This window comes from Pristiophorus japonicus, chromosome 7, assembly GCF_044704955.1.
Source record: "Pristiophorus japonicus isolate sPriJap1 chromosome 7, sPriJap1.hap1, whole genome shotgun sequence".
In the NCBI taxonomy this organism is placed as follows: domain Eukaryota; kingdom Metazoa; phylum Chordata; class Chondrichthyes; family Pristiophoridae; genus Pristiophorus; species Pristiophorus japonicus.
In genome coordinates this window covers 12,543,819-12,561,102 of record NC_091983.1, presented here as the reverse complement: position 1 = coordinate 12,561,102, position 17,284 = coordinate 12,543,819, and the positions used below count along the sequence as shown (strand labels likewise).

Sequence of the window (17,284 nt, the reverse complement as noted above, 5' to 3'; positions counted from 1 at the left end):
CCTTCGATTGGAGTTCAGGACTGGAACATCGGGTCCTTCATTGAAACATCGTGAACACTTGTGGAAGCAAGTCATCCTCGATCGAGGGACCGCCTATGATGACGATTCTATGACGCAGAACTTGGTCTTAGATGAGGAATTTTCACTTCTACATTCTCAAAGAGCCAAGAATTAGAGGAGTAAACAAATTTGCTAAATTAAAAAAAAAAACCTCTGTCCAAGTTCTCTCAAAGCACACCAAACATGAAACAGTCCATCACACAAATAAACATGGTATACGGATGTTTCCTGAGTCTATGCCGCATTTTGCAATCGCCCAAACATAATGGTCCAACACAAGAACATAAGAAATAGGAGCAGGAGTAGGCCATTTGGTCCCTCGAGCCTGCTCCACAATTCAATAAGATCATGGCTGAACTGATCTTGGCCTCAACTCTACTTCCCTGCCTGCTCCCCATAACCCTCGATTTCCTTATCGTTCAAAAATCTGTCCAGCTCCACCTCAAATATAAGCAATGCCCCAGCCTCCACAGCTCTCTGGGGTAGAGAATTCCAAAGATTCACGAGCCTCAGAGAACCCTAGCAGCTCTTCTAACACTTCAGAGTAAGTGAGTGAAGTTAGTGAGCTAGAGAGGGCACTGACTACTTCCTGATTACTGGCTGCCCAGCAACCTTTTTAATCCCTTCATATTTAGAGAAAAGAATTACCGACGCCTGCACTTCACTTTACCATCGTGCGTTCCTCCCTTTGGGAACGCAGAGTTTCCCCCAGCCTCACATTGACTCGAGATAAGAGAGGGTGTTCCCCATGGGCATACCGCTCTATGCCATCATAAGAGTAGCGGCAGTTTGCCCAGGCCAGGAGAATCGGGCAATGTGGCCAAGGACAGCAGCAGGTTAACCAGCTCCCTTGTCATGTCTACAGGCCGAACTGGTCCCACAGTGACCTCAGAGGCAATGGTCCCTGTACTTTTTTTTGGAGCCGTGCAGTCCCTTCAACAGTTTTTTCAATTTAAAAGGCAGCTCAATCGGCAGAGCGGGACTCCGAGAGCGCTGAGCGGCCGTGCGACTTAATAGGAACACTGCCAAAGGGTCTCCAAGGGTGCCATTGGGCATCTGCCAACTTCATCGAAGGCTTGAAGACTCGATTCATGACAAATCATGAGACAAGTGGCCTGTGTATTTGTAAGCGAACATTTCTTTCATTGTAAGCTGTGGGTGAAAGGCTGCGTGTGTGAGGGAAGGAGGTAAGGCTGCCCGTTAAGGATTGGGGGGTTTCAGTACGAGGAAGGTGGTGCTTTGGGATGTACAAGCTAGTTGGGTGTGTGCTATTGGAGTGGTGGGTGTCCTTACCCAGAGTTTAGTGTGAAGGGCGGGTAGTGTGAGCACGAGAGTCCCTTTACATGGAGAATATTGCGGTGATGTCCAGGCAGGAAACGGCTAGCATGGTGACATGCTACCCTTGCCTATCCTCGTGAGGCATTTCCACTTCTTTCTGCACTGTTGATCAGTCCTGGCCGAGGGAGTTGCAGACAGCACGACGAAGACTCGGGAGTGCAAGGCTCCTCTTGTACCTCTGGGTAGGAGGGTGCAGGGATCTTGAGAGAATCTGGGCGTGCTGCTGGCTACTGCCCTGGTAAGGCACCCAGTGGGCAGAGCTAGCACCAAAGTGGGCATGCCAGTCTGGACTGATGCTATGGGAGAGAGATGCCATCAAGTGATTTGGTAGAATTTGCAGGCAGCACCACTTGTCAGCTGCTGACCTTGCTGTCAGACAGTGGTTACCAAAAAAAGCCTTTACCATGATTTGCTTAAGTGATTCACACAAGGGGTTTAGAGCATAATTATTAAAGCACCTGAACTCAGCCAAAATGAGCAGGATAGAGCCAGTAGAGTGAGCTATGCCGTTGTTACACGGACGTTTCCTTGGGGAGGGGCAGCAGAAACTTAGTTACAGCTGAGTTGCATTAAACCCTGAAAAGTAGTGTGGAACTCCCTCTGCTGGTGAGCAGCACCATTACCCAGCTCAACAACGGAACAACTGCAGAACCGACAGTCAAAGAAATTCAGGGCCTGTGTGAAGGGTGTGTTGTAGAACTATCTAAAGCTTCCTTCCCTTGTATAAATGATTGTGACCAAATACATTGACCTCCTGTACACCGAGTTCTGAAAATTGATCTGTCACGAGTGGGAGGTACAGCGAGCAACGCTAGCCTGTCTTGAAGGCTAAAGCCCTACAAAATGCAATGCAAGCACGCGAGACCATGGGACCACATTTAATTTTGGAAAAAAATGTACCCCTCCAGTGTGGGAATGACCCCCAAACAACAAGTATAAGACATTCCCATAAAAACTATGGATAGATAACAGCCCTTGGATAGAAAACAGAATAAGGATATTCATCTCAAGATAATTTAGAGAGGGAGAACAGAGCATTATCTTCAACAACAAAAAATCAGTGGGAAGTTACTGCTGTGCCCACATTTATTCTGGCGAATCGGGCTGTTATTAGTGAGGATGAATGGCAGCACTCGCGGTATCCAGATCTTCTGCTCCTATGTAGAGGTCTTGGTGGCATAGGGCTTTGCTTGGCACGGACATTGCAAGGGGAAACCAGGCCAACAACTTGCATTCATATAGCACCTTTAACATAGAAGAATGTCCCAAGGTACTTCACACAGGCCTGAAATGGACAGAGAGCTATGGGAGGGATTAGGCCAAAGCAGGTTTTAAAGAGGGTCTTAAGAGAGGACAGGGACATGGAGAGGTAGAGGGATTTTTAAAGAGGGAATTCCAGAGTGGCACTGAGAATGATGACGGCACAGCCACCAATAGTGGGGTTAACACTGTTTAGGTTCCGGAGATTTGGAGACGAGACAAAGACATTTAGAGATTTAAACTAGAGATTGAGTATTTTCAATGTGATGTAATGAGGGTCGGCAGGTTGCCTAAAACAGATGATCTGGTCATCATCACATTGCTGTTTGTGGGAGCTTGCTGTGTGAAAATTGGCTGCAGCATTTCCCACATTACAAGTGACTACACTCCAAAAGTACCTCACTGGCTGTAAAGCGCTTTGAAACGTCCTGAGGTTGTGAAAGGCACTGTATAAATGCAACTGCATAACTGCAGCGCAAACACTGCATAAATATAATTTATGTCGGGGCCATAAAAGGAGCGGTGAGGGGGCGGCCCGGGAGCACCACAGGCCACTTCAGGGAGCAATGCGAGCTTGGTGCAGGAGGGTGACGGCAGCAAAGAATGACGTCAGCAAGGTCCAGATCGGTGATTGGAGCGGGAGCAGTGTCGTGCCCTTAGATGCTCTAGTAATGATTCCACGAGGCAGTGTGTTGTACTTGAACTGTAGTGACCTTAGTCCTTTATTAGTTAACGCGAGTGAGGATCACACCTGGTGGCCTGCCTTTTATACTAGGCCAGGCACACCTGTACAGGTGACCTACGAGTCTCCCACTGTTGTGCCCTCTGGTGGCACACCTTGTGATAGTACCAAAGTAACCATGTAGGATACATGACATCACTCCAGGTGTGCGTGTGCGTGTGTGTGTGTGTATCCCTGACACTCCATTTCCCTCCCCCTCGCCATTATTTTTGTAGTTCGACGACAAGTCTGTTAGATGCCTTATCGATGTGCAGTGAGCAGTGCGTGAGGGCAAGCTAGTTCCGGAACTGCTGGGTTGTGTCCTTTGCAGTCTGGTGGTGGCTCAGTGCCCGGTGCTGGCAGTGGGAACCCGGTTGGCTCGCGTAGCCAGCTCTCGGGGCTGTTGCCGTGGTCCCTAGCGTCGGGCCGGTTCACAGATGCCTGTGACCTCCCTGTCCTTTCTTTGCGCCCTGGGTCACAGCTGCTCCCTGAGGGGCTGTTGTCTAGCAGTGCACAGGGAACTGCTGGCTAGCTGGCCTGGGCGTCGCTTGGTTTGGGATCCTGGCTGGTGCCTGTTTCCTTCGGGGGAACAGTGCCGGGTGACTCTACATCTAGGGGTATGGCCGTGGTGGTGATGGTGTCTGGGGACTGTGCCTTGGTGCAGTCTGCTCCTTCAGGCTCGTGGCAGTTTGTGCCATCCAGGTGGAGCCGACCCGGGGCATGGTATCGATACCAGTGTCGTTACCCTGCTGAGGTTGCTTGCTCTGCAGCTCGTGTGTGTTAGCTGCTTGTGGCCACACTCCATGATGCATGACTCTGGTCCCCGGGACACGGGCTACAGCATTGGGTAGCTCGCTGGACCTGTGTGCTCCCGATGGGTGTCTGCCCACTGCATTGGCTGCGTGCAGTTAAAACCTTGCATCGCACAAGGTTTCATTACTTATGCTGGACCCACTGTGTGTCCGATTGCGATCATGCGACCTTTTCCTCACTGGTTGTATGTGCACAGTTCAGTTCATCAATTATACATTTTACTTATTCACTTGACTTTTCCTCGCTGGTTGCGCAGATTATCGGTTACACATTTTACATGATCAATTACACTTTTTTCGTCTAACTTACAATTACTGTTACTTTGCTTAAGTGTGTGGCTGTCCCTTTAATTGTGGTGGGTTGCCGGCCTCCTTTAAGACAGCCTTGCTTTCTTTACCCCAATCCGCTTCTCTGTCTGGTGCCATGTGTTGCTCCATCAGCGCTGCACCTCGTGGTCTGGCCGCGGCCAGCTTTGTCTTCAGCGCCTCACCTCGTGGTTTGGACGCCATCTTTCCTCCATCCACGATGTCGACTGCGGTGATTCTCTTCTCCCCAGGTTCTGCCTCCGAAGCTGGGAAGTCGCCTTTGGATCCTATTTTCTTCCTCCGTCTTGCCACTGGAGCCTGGAAGGTGTGTTCGGGTCATCTCAGCTGGATCATCTCCACGCAGTCGTGCTGAGCGATGTGTGTTTCGGGTGCCGTGCTGGTCTACTCTCTGGTGCCGGATCCACCCTCAGGTGAGGGCTTGCTTTGCCTCCGAGCACAGGGGGCTTCAATCACTGGAGAGGTGAAGTCTTCGCATTTCCAATGGATCTTCTCCATCCACCTTCTGCCGAGCAGCGTTGGTCCATCACCTGCAACAATCCAGAGAGGTAACTTGTGCACCGCACCATCATGGAGTACCGTTACATTCATGCTACCAACAACTGGGATGATTTCATCGGTGTAGGTGCGCAACTTTGTCTGAACCGGGACCAACTAGGGTCATTCAGCTTGATTGTCCCACAGCCTCTCAAAGGCTCCTTGATTCATCATTGACTGGCTCGCCCCCGTGTCCACTTCCAAGAAGATTGGAACGCCCTTTATCGCGACTTTCATCTTCAGCGGGGAACACTCGGTGGTACAGGTACACATGCTATGTACCTCCCCATGGGGCTGGGCTGCCTTTCTGCTATCAATTCATAATCCACGCTGGATTCCTGGCCATCTGCATACTCTTCATCGACACAGTGAGTCATATTTCTTTTACACATTCGCTGGAGGTGGCCCTTTGTGCTGCAGCCTTTACATACATAGAAACATAGAAAATAGGTGCAGGAGTAGGCCATTCGGCCCTTCGAACCTGCACCACCATTCAATAAGATCATGGCTGATCATTCACCTCAGTACCCCTTTCCTGCTTTCTCTCCATACCCCTTGATCCTTTAGCCGTAAGGGCCATATCTAACTCCCTCTTGAATATATCCAATGAACTGGCATCAACAACTCTCTGCGGTAGGGAATTCCACAGGTTAACAACTCTGAAGAAATTTCTCCTCATCTCAGTCCTAAATGGCCTACCCCTTATCCTTAGACTGTGTCCTCTGGTTCTGGATTTCCCCAACATCGGGAACATTCTTCCTGCATCTAACCTGTCCAGTCCCGTCAGAAATTTATATGTTTCTATGAGACCCCCTCTCATTCTTCTAAACGCCAGTGTATACAGGCCCAGTTGATCCAGTCTCTCCTCATATGTCAGTCCTGCCATCCCAGGAATCAAGTCTGATGAACCTTCACTGCACTCCCTCAATAGCAAGAACATCCTTCCTCAGATTAGGAGACCAAAACTGAACACAATATTCCAGGTGAGGCCTCACCAAGGCCTTGTACAACTGCAGTAAGACCTCCCTGCTTCTATATTCAAAACCCCTAGCTATGAAGGCCAACATACCATTTGCCTTCTTCACCGCCTGCTGTACCTGCTTGCCAACTTTCAATGACTGATGTACCATGACACCCAGATCTTGTTGCACCTCCCCTTTTCCTAATCTGCCACCATTCAGATAATATTCTGCCTTCGTGTTTTTGCCCCCAAAGTGGATAACCTCACATTTATCCACATTATACTGCATCTGCCATGCATTTGCCCACTCACCTTGCAGCTCACACCGCCACCCAGCTTAGTATCATCTGCAAACTTGGAGATATTACACTCAATTCCTTCATCTAAATCATTGATGTATATTGTAAAAGCTGGTGTCCCAGCACTGAGCCCTGCAGCACCCTACTAGTCACTGCCTGCCATTCTGAAAAGGACCCGTTTATCCCGACTCTCTGCTTCCTGACTGCCAACCAGTTCTCGATCCACATCAGTACATTACCCCCAATACCATGTGCTTTAATTTTGCACATCAATTTCTTGTGTGGGACCATGTCAAAAGCCTTTTGAAAGTCCAAATACACCACATCCACTGGTTCTCCCTTGTCCACTCTACTAGTTACATCCTCAAAAAATTCCAGAAGATTTGTCAAGCATGATTTCCCCTTCATAAATCCATGCTGACTTGGACCGATCCCGTCACTGCTTTCCAAATGCGCTGCTATTTCATCTTTAATAATTGATTCCAACATTTTCCCCACCACTGATGTCAGGCTAACCGGTCTATAATTACCCATTTTCTCGCTCCCTCCTTTTTTAAAAAGTGGTGTTACATTAGCTACCCTCCAGTCCATAGAAACTGATCCAGAGTCGATAGACTGTTGGAAAATGATCACCAATGCATCCACTATTTCTAGAGCCACTTCCTTAAGTACTCTGGGATGCAGCCTATCAGGCCCCGGGGATTTATCGGCCTTCAATCCCATCAACTTCCCTAACACAATTTCCCGCCTAATAAGATTTCCTTCAGTTCCTCCTTCTCACTAGACCCTCGGTCCCCTAGTATTTCCGGAAGATTACGTGTCTTCTTTCGAAGACAGAACCAAAGTATTTGTTCAACTGGTCTGCCATTTCTTTGTTCCCCATTATAAATTCACCTGAATCTGACTGCAAGGGACCTACGTTTGTGTTCACTAATCTTTTTCTCTTTACATATCTATAGAAGCTTTTACATTCAGTTTTTATGTTCCCGGCAAGCTTCCTCTCATACTCTATTTTCCCCCTCCTAATTAAACCCTTTGTCCTCCTCTGCTGAATTCTAAATTTCTCCCAGTCCTCAGCTTTGCTGCTTTTACTCCAGACAGGGATGTACAATTGTTGAAGTTCATCCATGTGATCTTTAAATGTTTGCCATTGTCTATGCACCGTCAACCCTTTAAGTATCATTTTTGCCAGTCTATTCTAGCCAATTCACATCTCATACCATCGAAGTTACCTTTCCTTAAGTTCAGGACCCTAGTCTCTGAATTAACTGTCACTCTCCCTTTTAATAAAGAATTCTACCATATTATGGTCACTCTTCCCCAAGGGGTCTCGCACAAGATTGCTAATTAGTCCTTTCTCATTATACATCACCCAGTCTAGGATGGTCAGCTCTCTTGTTGATTCCTCGACATATTGATCTAGAAAACCATCCCTAATACACTCCAGAAAATCCTCCTCCACCACATTGCTACCAGTTTGGTTAGCCCAATCAATATGTAGATTAAAGTCGCCCATGATAACTGCTGTACCTTTATTGCACGCATCCCTAATTTCTTGTTTGATGCTGTCCCCAACCTCACTACTACTGTTAGGTGGTCTGTATACAACTCCCACTAGTGTTTTCTGCCCTTTGGTATTCCGCAGCTCCACCCATACCGATTCTACATCATCCAAGCTAATGTCCTTCCTTACTATTACGTTAATGTCCTCTTTCCTCTTGAACTACCCCACCTTCTTTTCTTTTCTGTCTATCCTTCCTGAATGTTGAATACCCCTGGATGTTGAGTTCCCAGCCTTGGTCACCCTGGAGCCATGTCTCCGCGATGCCAATTATATCATATTCATTAATTGCTGCCTGTGCAGTTAATTCGTCCACCTTATTACAAATACTCCTCGCATTGAGGCAGAGCCTTCAGGCTCGAGTTTTCAACACACTTTGCCCCATAGTCTTTAAAGCAGCACTGCTGAGCCCTATGATTCCCTCCGCAATGCCAGCATGGTGCTACTCGATTAGCCCCCCTCGGCGGACTCTGAGTTAAGGGACTCGGGAGCCTGTTCTCTCTTCCCCGAGAGGGTTGCGCTCTACAGTCCAGCCTCTAAACGGCGCCACTCTGTGCACAGTAACTGCCGGGTTCGAGTCCTGAGGGTGAATCATCTGCCTAGAACCGCAGGTCGAGGTCATGAATGACTGGCTCACAGAGATGGCCTTCTGCAGTGTGACTGTGGTATCCGCCGACAGTAGCTTGTAAAGACGGCTCTCGTGGCCAATTCCAATGACAAAAATGTCCCGCAGCGCTTCGTTGAGGTGGGTGCCGAACTCGCACGGTGCCCCCAGCCTCCTAGGTCTGCTGCGTACTTCGCGACTTCCTGGCCTTCGGGCCGCCGGTGGGTGTAGAACCGGTGTCTGGCTGTGAGGATTCTCTCCTTGGGCTGGAGTTGCTCATGGATCAGGGTTACGAGCTTCTTGTACGACTTGGTCGTTGTCTTCGCTGGTGCCAGCAAGTCCCTGACGAGGCCATAGACGGTGGACCCACAACTGGTTAGCAAGATAGCTCGCGCTTATCAGCCACTGTGGCTGGATCGTCTCCTGAAGAAATGGTCGAGCCTCTCCACAAAAGCGTCCCAATCATCACCATCGGCGAACTGCTGCAATGTGCCAAGGGTAGCCATATCTGCGCGAAAGTTCGTAATCTCGTCGCCAATTGTTGTGTCCTTAGATGGTCTAGTAATGACTCCACGAGGCAATGTGTTGTACTTGAACTGTAGTGACCTTAGTCCTTTATTAGTTAACTCCAGAGTGAGGATCAAACTTGGTGGCCTGCCTTTTATACTAGGCCAGGCACACCTGTACAAGTAACCCATGAGTCTCCCACTGCTGTGCCCTCTGGTGGCACACCTTGTGATAGTACCAACAGTAGCCATGTCGGATACATGACAGGCAGATACAGCAGGAGCGGCGAGGGCGGGGCGAAGGAGCTGTGAAGGGATGTGATCGGGGCCCAGGGCAGACATGAGTTCGAGGCCAGGGGCAGCACAGGCAGGCCCACACTGCGATGTGTGTGTGCACTAGGTCCTTGCAGCAGAGCAGGTCTCCAGTTAGTCTTGGGTAATCCTTGCCACTGGACCAAGACCTAGCTCTGTCAAGCCCCCGCGGTGGCTGGTGTGCAACGGCCACCCCACGTTAAAAAAGTCCACGCACAGGCATCTTCCACCCTTCAGGATGTAGTTCGGGTTCTTCGTTCGAAACACCTGTGAATTCATTTTTTTTTGGCGTGGAAGCAAGTCATCCTCGCTTCGAGGGACTGCCTATGATGATAAATGCAAATCTGCCTCTGGCCTTGGTACAATTTCCATATCCCTTTGTTGCACAACTATTTATTTAAAGTTCATACCGTGTGCGAGAACAACAAATCCTTTCCAAACTAGTGCACATGCCACTGGAAAAAGGCTCAATAAAAGAGCAGTCGGGTCCTATTTTTGGTAATAAACATAATACTTTTACATTGGTGCTTGTTTAGGTCAGATTGGCTCCTTGTGCTTACACTGCTAAATCCAGCTGTTTCATCCCAGCACTCATTTGCGTGAACAACCAGGGACTGAGGCTGGGAAGAAAAGATTTGAGACTTGGGAACTAGAGTCAGGACCTGGTGTTACCAGGGAAGAGGTACTTCAGCAGGCTGGGGCCACTGGAGAGAGCAGCGTGCGACAGCCTGGCCTGCAAGACCATCAGCAGGCTGGGGCCATTGGAGGGAGCAGCGCGTGCTGCTGCAGGAGGGCGACGGCTACGAAGCCAGGTCGCTGATTGCAGTGCGGGCGGGCACAGCAGGAGGGGCGAAGGAACGGCAAGAGTCCATAGAGGGAAGTGACCGGGGCCCAGGAGAGGCGAGGGCCCAGGGGCAGCACAGGCCAGCCCACACTGCGATATGTGTGTGTGTGCACTAGGTCCGTGCAGTAGAGCTGGTCTCCAGTCGTCTTGGATAATCCTTGCCACTAGACCAAGACCTAGCTCTGTCAAGCCTGTGTGGTGGCTGGTGTGCAACGGTCACCCCACGTTAAAAAAAATCCACGCACAGGCATCTTCCACCCTTCAAGATGTAGTTCGGGATCTGGAATATTAGGTCCTTCATTGAAACACCTGTGGAACTCATCCTTTTTGAGGTGGAAGCAAGTCATCCTCGCTTCGAGGGACTGCCTATGATGATGATGACTTCAGTTATGAAGAGAGGTTGGAAAAGTTAGGACTGTTCTCCATGGAGCAGAAAAGGTTAAGAGATGAGCTAATAGAGATTTTCCAAGATGATGAGAGTTTTGATAGAGTTAACAGGGAAAAAAATATTCTCTCTGGCCAATGAATCAATAACTGGAGGTCATAGATTCAAAATCAATGTAAAAATATTTCGAGTATAGGTGAGGAAATTATTTTCACACAGTTGTCGTGGTCTGGAACGCTCTACCTGAAAAAGGTGCTGGAAGCCAATTCCAAAAATAATTTTAAAATAGAGTTGGCCAAGTCCTTGAGTATGAGCAATTTACAGGGTTGCAGACAAAAGGCGGGGATGTGGGACTAAACACAACAGCTCTTTCAATCACCCAGCACAGGCACGTCGGGCCAAATGGCCTCCTTCTGTGCTGTAAGCTTCTATGATTCTATAATAATTCTGATAGCAGTTAAGAAATGTTGAGCAGTTTCTAAGCCAAGTTAATGTGGTTAACTTAATCTTATCCTGGACTGCATCCAATTTGCATAATAATTCTGACAACATACAGAGCACCAAGATTAAACACAAGAGGAAAGGTCCGTTTGGAATCCAGATATGATTTTTCAGAAGAGATGCAGACATTGCGGCGGTGGATGCAACGGTTAGATTTGAAGATAGCAATTCAATAGAAAATGCATGGAACGAGAAGCATTAAAATATAAACACTCAATATCTGAAACTGCCGCTCTGGCGGGGCAGGGAGAAACAAATTTCTTCTGATTAATCATGGGGCAAACGGATAAGAGGAAAATACCAAACTAATGCCTTTCTACAGAGTTATCATCTTTGAATCTAACCGTTTAATCATCCTCCGCAAAGTCTTCGTTATTCTGGAAAATCGCATCATGTCTTCCACTTTTAATTTTGGTTCTCTATACCCAGTCTAACCATATTTCCAAAATATCCTTCTAGTGTTTGAGTGTATGAAGTCAAACCAATACCCGCGTTGTTTATTATGCTTCGCACTCTTCACAATATCCTTAATGGCCTGAGGAAACCGTGCATTATATGGGTCCCACATAAAGTAACTCATTAAATAAAATGATCCAGAAATCAAAGTAGGCATTTATGTACAAAAGCCATAAATAAACCATAATTCTTCAATCCATTAATGCTACTGCTACACACAGTACAGGTTTTTACTCTGTGAGAAGGAGTGCCCGACAGATTTTGAAGCACATACATAGCTAGCAGATGAAAGACTACGGTGTCCCAGTATGTACTCACTTGCTGTACTTATCGTCATATTTGCAGATATAGCCAAGGTGAGCAGCAAAAGCCTCTACCGCTAATGGACAGCGAATCTCTCCACTCTTCCTTCTAATTATGACTCCTGTAGGAACAAAGATTTGCCAAAATACTAAAAGTGATTAGAATTATTTAATGCAACCGTAGTATCTAAAGTGATAAAAGTCGAGTATAGCAGAAGGTCAACAATAACTTGTATTTATATAGTGCCTTTAAGGTAGTGAAACGTCCCAAGGTGCTTCACAGGGGCATTATGAGACAAACAATTTGACACCGAGCCACATAGAGAAATTAGCACGGGTGACCAAAAACTTGGTCAAAGAGGTAGGTTTTAAGGAGCGTCTTGAAGGAGGAGAGAGGTAGAGAGGCAGAGGGGTTTAGGCAGGGAGTTCCAGAGTTTGGGTTCCAGGCAACAGAAGGCATGGCCACCAATGGTGGAGCGATTATGATCAGGAATGCTCGAGAGGAACGCAGAAATCTCGTGGGGGGTTGTGGGGTTGGAGGAGATGACAGAGATAGGGGGGGGAGGGGCGAGGCAAGAGAGATTTGAAAACAAGGATGAGAATTTTCTAATCGAGGCGTTGCTTAAACAATGTAGGTCAGCGAGCACAGGGGTGATAGGTGAGCGGGACTTGGTGCAAGTTAGGACACGGGCAGCTGAATTTTGGATCACCTCAAGTTTACATCGGGTAGAATGTGGGAGGCCAGCCAGGAGCGCGTTGGAATGGTCAAGTCTGGAGATAACAAAGGCATGGATGAGGGTTTCAGCAAGGGATGAGCTGAGGTAATGGCGGAGATGGACGATGTTACAGATGTGGAAATAGGTGGTCTTAGTTATGCTGCAGATATGTGGTAGGAGACTCATTTCAGGGTCAAATATGACACTAAGGTTGGGAACAGTGTGGTTTCGCCTCAGACAGATGTTAGGGGGAGGGATGGAGTCAGTGACGGGGACCAAAAATAATGGCTTCGGTTTTCCCAATATTCAATTGGAGAAAATTTCTGCTCATCCAGAACTGGATGATTGTCAAGCAGTCTGACAATTTAGAGACCATGGAGGGGTCAAGAGAAGTGATAGTGAGGTAGAGTTGGGTGACGGCAACGTACATGTGGAAACTGATTCCTTTTAATTATACAAGCTTTCATAAGATTTGATGCTTTGTCTCGAAAATGTGATTACCTACTAATTACACAAACTATAATACAGTATCCACAGCCAAATGCTGAACATTTGTCCTTGCACATGGACTTCTTATGCCTGTGTTTTTGATTTGAAACTCAGCATTAGTTGCAGGAAGCTTCTTCCGCCTGGTCAGAGACTCCACTGAGGAGAAGACATCGGAAGTCGGCAGTCTTATTCAAAGGGGTAACGAAAGACCTTGCGGGCTGGACAAAAACAGGTTACAGGAACTGGAATACCAATTCCTAGATTCTCCTCTCCCATAAGAGGGCTTGCAGTAAAGAACCACCTAATTAATCTTACCCTGTAGCTCTGTGCTAAACTCTCCAGATTGGCCAGCCAGATACTCTCTTCTCATTGCTGTCAAACTATTTCCTCATTGAGCCCTCCAGTTGCGCCAATGCTTAGTGCTTCATGAAGTCTTTTCATTGGGACTAGTCAAAATAATTGCAGAATGCAATCTTTTCCTTGGAATGCTTGTCAGTGTCCTCTGCCATTGGTATGAGTCACTACAGGGGAGAGAAACTTCCTTTCTGGCTTGATCAATGCAGTGCCAGCTGTGGCTCAGTGGGTAGCACCCTCACCTCCAAGTCAGAAAGTTGTGGGTTAAAGTCCCATTCCAGGAACTTGAGCACATAAATCTAGTGAGTTCTGGGGGAGTGCTGCACTGTCGGAAGTGCCGTATTTCGGATGAGAGGTTAAACCAAGACCTCAGGTGGATGTAAAATATCTCATGGCGCTATTTATCCCTGGTGTCCTGGCCAATATTTATCCCTCAATGTAACAAAAACAGATTACCCGGTCGTTATCACATTACAGTGTGTGGGAGCTTGCTGTGCACAAATTGGCTGCCGCGTTTCCCACATTACAACAGTGACTACATTCCAAAAGTACTTCATTGGCTGTAAAACGCTTTGGGATGTCCGGTGGTCGTGAAAGGCGCTATATAAATGCAAGTCTTTCTTTTTTTAAACTCTCCTGCAACCAACACAAAGATTAAAACCAGAAGCTGTCATAAAATAATAGCTCTCTAGAAACTTAAAACGCCAGAAGAATTTTACAAAGCCAACCTCAAATGCTGCCAACTTCTGGAGAAACACAATTGAAAGCGAGTGGTCCAAGCATATATGGCAAGGAACAGTCACAGGGAATCCAGGCAAATAGGTTGCGGAAGGTTCCACTGACTTCAACAGTTTCATCAGTTACCTTTTCTATAATGTGTGGAACATGATGAATGGGAAGACTTCAAGTGTTACAGGAATGTTACCCAGAGCTCTGGCCATTATTCTCAAAATCAGCTCCTCTAGTTTTTAACAAGTTGATTTCACGAAGCAGTTACAGCCCTCCAAGAAGTAACAGTTGTTGGCAGAACAAACGTCAGTCATGACTAGGGAGCCCAAAAATAAAGTGTGTGTATAATGAGCCCGATTCATTCTGAATATCCCTCGTTACAGGGGTACAATGATTTTAAGAGCACTTGCCTTCTTTGAACGGAGAGTAAGCATTTGAGAGAAAGTAGAACTGCCCTTTGTTGGACCAGCTGATTAGGGACATGTTTCCTTTCATTCTCACTCTGTATTGGCCCCGAACCTGTGGAAGTTCAGGGTTAGCTAGCATCGACTGTGGCAGTCCTGTACAATCACTCTTCCTGGAGCTCAGAAGTCCACAACAATAAATCCCTGCAGGGAGAGAAGCATTCCAAATCACAATTAAACAATCTGTTGCATAAAATGGACCAGTTCACAGAATCACAGGAATTTACAGCACGGAAGGCCATTTCGGCCCATCGTATCCGCGCCGGCCGACAAAGAGCTATCCAGCCGAATCCCACTTTCCAGCTCTAGGTCCGTAGCCCTGAAGGTTACGGCACTTCAAGTGCACATCCAAGTACTTTTTAAATGTGGTTAGGGTTTCTGCCTCTATCACCCTTTCAGGCCGTGAGTTCCAGACCCCCACAACCCTCTGGGTGAAAACATTTCCCCTCAAATCACCTCTAAACCTACCAATTACTTTAAATTTATACCCCCTGGTTATTGACCCCTCTGCTGAGGGAAATAGGCCCATCCTATCCACTCCATCTAGGCCCCTCATAATTTTATACACTTCAGTAAGGTCTCCCTCAGCCTCCTCTGTTCCAAAGAAAACAAACCCAGCCTATCCAATCTTTCCTCATAGCTAATATTTTTCAGTCCAGGCAACATCCTCGGAAATCTCCGCTGTACCCTCTCTAGTGCAATCACATCCTTCCTGTAATGTGGTGACCAGAACTGCACACAGTACTCTAGCTGTGGCCTAACTAGTGTTTTATACATTTCAAGAATAATCTCCCTCCTCTTGTATTCAGTTAATAAAGGCAAGTATTCCGTATGTCTTAACCACCTTATCTCCCTGGACTGCTACCTTCAGGGGTCTGTGGATATGCACTCCAAGGTCCCTTTGATCCTCTACACTTCTCAGTGTCCTACCATTAAACTCGGCTGCCCATGTCCTAACTCGCACCAAGTCACGATCACCCATCACCCCTGTGCTTTCCGACCTACATTGGCTTCCGGTTAAACAACGCTGCGATTTCAAAATTCTCATCCGAGTTTACAAATCACTCCATGGCCTTGCCCCTCCCTAGCTCTAATCTATTTCAGCCTCACAACCCCAGAAGATGTCTGCGCTCCTCAAATTCTGCCCTCTTGAATATCAGCCATCGGTGGCAGTGCCTTCAGCTGCCTGGGCCCTAAAGCTCTGGAACTCCCTCCCTAAACCTTTCCGCCTCGCGGCAGTTGGCGAGAGGTGAGAGCAGCGTCGGAGCGGCCTATAAAGGCCCAGCGGGAGCTCGAGGGTCAGCGGCAGTTGGCGAGAGGCGGGAGCAGCGTCGGAGCGGCCTATAAAAGGCCCAGCGGGAGCTCGAGGGTCAGCGGCAGTTGGCGAGAGGTGGGAGCAGTGTCGGAGCGGCCTATAAAAGGCCCAGCGGGAGCTCGAGGGTCAGCGGCAGTTGGCGAGAGGTGGGAGCAGTGTCGGAGCGGCCTATAAAAGGCGTACTTGTGCAGCTACAGCGGGAGAGAAAGCAAAATAGAAGTAGAAAGGAATCAAAAGGTGACATCACAGCCAATGGGGTAAGTGATTGGCTGGTGATTGGTGAGTAGCTTTTCTTTTTGTTTTTTTATATCAGTAAGTGAACTGTAACATTGTTATTACCAATTTAAGGGTATCTAAGGGTTAAGGCATGGCAGGAGAGATCGGTCACGTGATATGCTCCTCCTGTACCATGTGGGAACTCAGGGACACTTCCGGTGTCCCTGACGACTACGTGTGTGAGAGCTCCTGACGGTCCGTGTTGCGGAATTGGAGCTGAGGGTGGATTCACTCTGGAGCATCCACGATGCTGAGAATGACGTGAGTATCACGTGTAGTGAGTTGGTCTTACCGCAGGAGAAGGGTCCACAGCCAGATAGGGAATGGAAGACCAGCAGGAAGAGCAGTGCAAGGAAGGTAGTGCAGGGGTCCCCTGTGGTCATCCCCCTGCAAAACAGATACACCGTTTTGAGTACTGTTGAGGGGGATGACTCATCGGGGGAGAGCAGCAGCAGACAAGTTCATGGCACCGTGGCTGGCGCTGCTGCACAGGAGGACAGGAAAAAGAGTGGGAGAGCGATAGTGATAGGCGATTCAATTGTAAGGGGAATAGATAGGCGTTTCTGCGGCCGCAACCGAGACTCCAGGATGGTATGTTGCCTCCCTGGTGCAAGGGTCAAGGATGTCTCGGAGCGGGTGCAGGACATTCTGAAATGGGAGGGAGAACAGCCAGTTGTCGTGGTGCACATTGGTACCAACAACATAGGTAAAAAAAAGGGATGAGGTCCTACGAAACGAATTTAAGGAGCTAGGAGCTAAATTAAAAAGTAGGACCTCAAAAGTAGTAATCTCGGGATTGCTACCTGTGCCACGTGCTAGTCAGAGTAGGAATCGCAGGATAGCGCAGATGAATACGTGGCTTGAGCAGTGGTGCAGCAGGGAGGGATTCAAATTCCTGGGGCATTGGAACCGGTTCTGGGGGAGGTGGGACCAGTACAAACCGGACGGTCTGCACCTGGGCAGGACCGGAACCAATGTCCTAGGCGGAGTGTTTGCTAGTGCTGTTGGGGAGGAGTTAAACTAATATGGCAGGGGGATGGGAACCAATGCAGGGAGACAGAGGGAGACAAAAGGGAGGCAGAGGCAGGAGACGGAGGGGAGATGGGGGGGGGGGGGGGCGGGGAACAGGAAGGGCCACTGTGCGGCAGAATTCTAAAA

At 48.1% G+C, this 17,284-nt stretch overlaps 1 protein-coding gene across 1 annotated transcript in view; it reads right to left on the bottom strand.

The window, feature by feature from the left end:
* The window catches only part of pgbd5 (piggyBac transposable element derived 5), a 69,778-nt gene that overhangs the window by 2,182 nt on the left and 50,312 nt on the right, over positions 1-17,284 (bottom strand). The window contains exons 5-6 of the mRNA XM_070884641.1: positions 14,482-14,679; positions 11,800-11,905 (exon numbers count right to left, since the gene is read on the bottom strand). Of these exons, the coding sequence (XP_070740742.1) occupies positions 11,800-11,905; positions 14,482-14,679 (304 nt within the window). The remainder of the gene's footprint in view (positions 1-11,799; positions 11,906-14,481; positions 14,680-17,284) is intronic.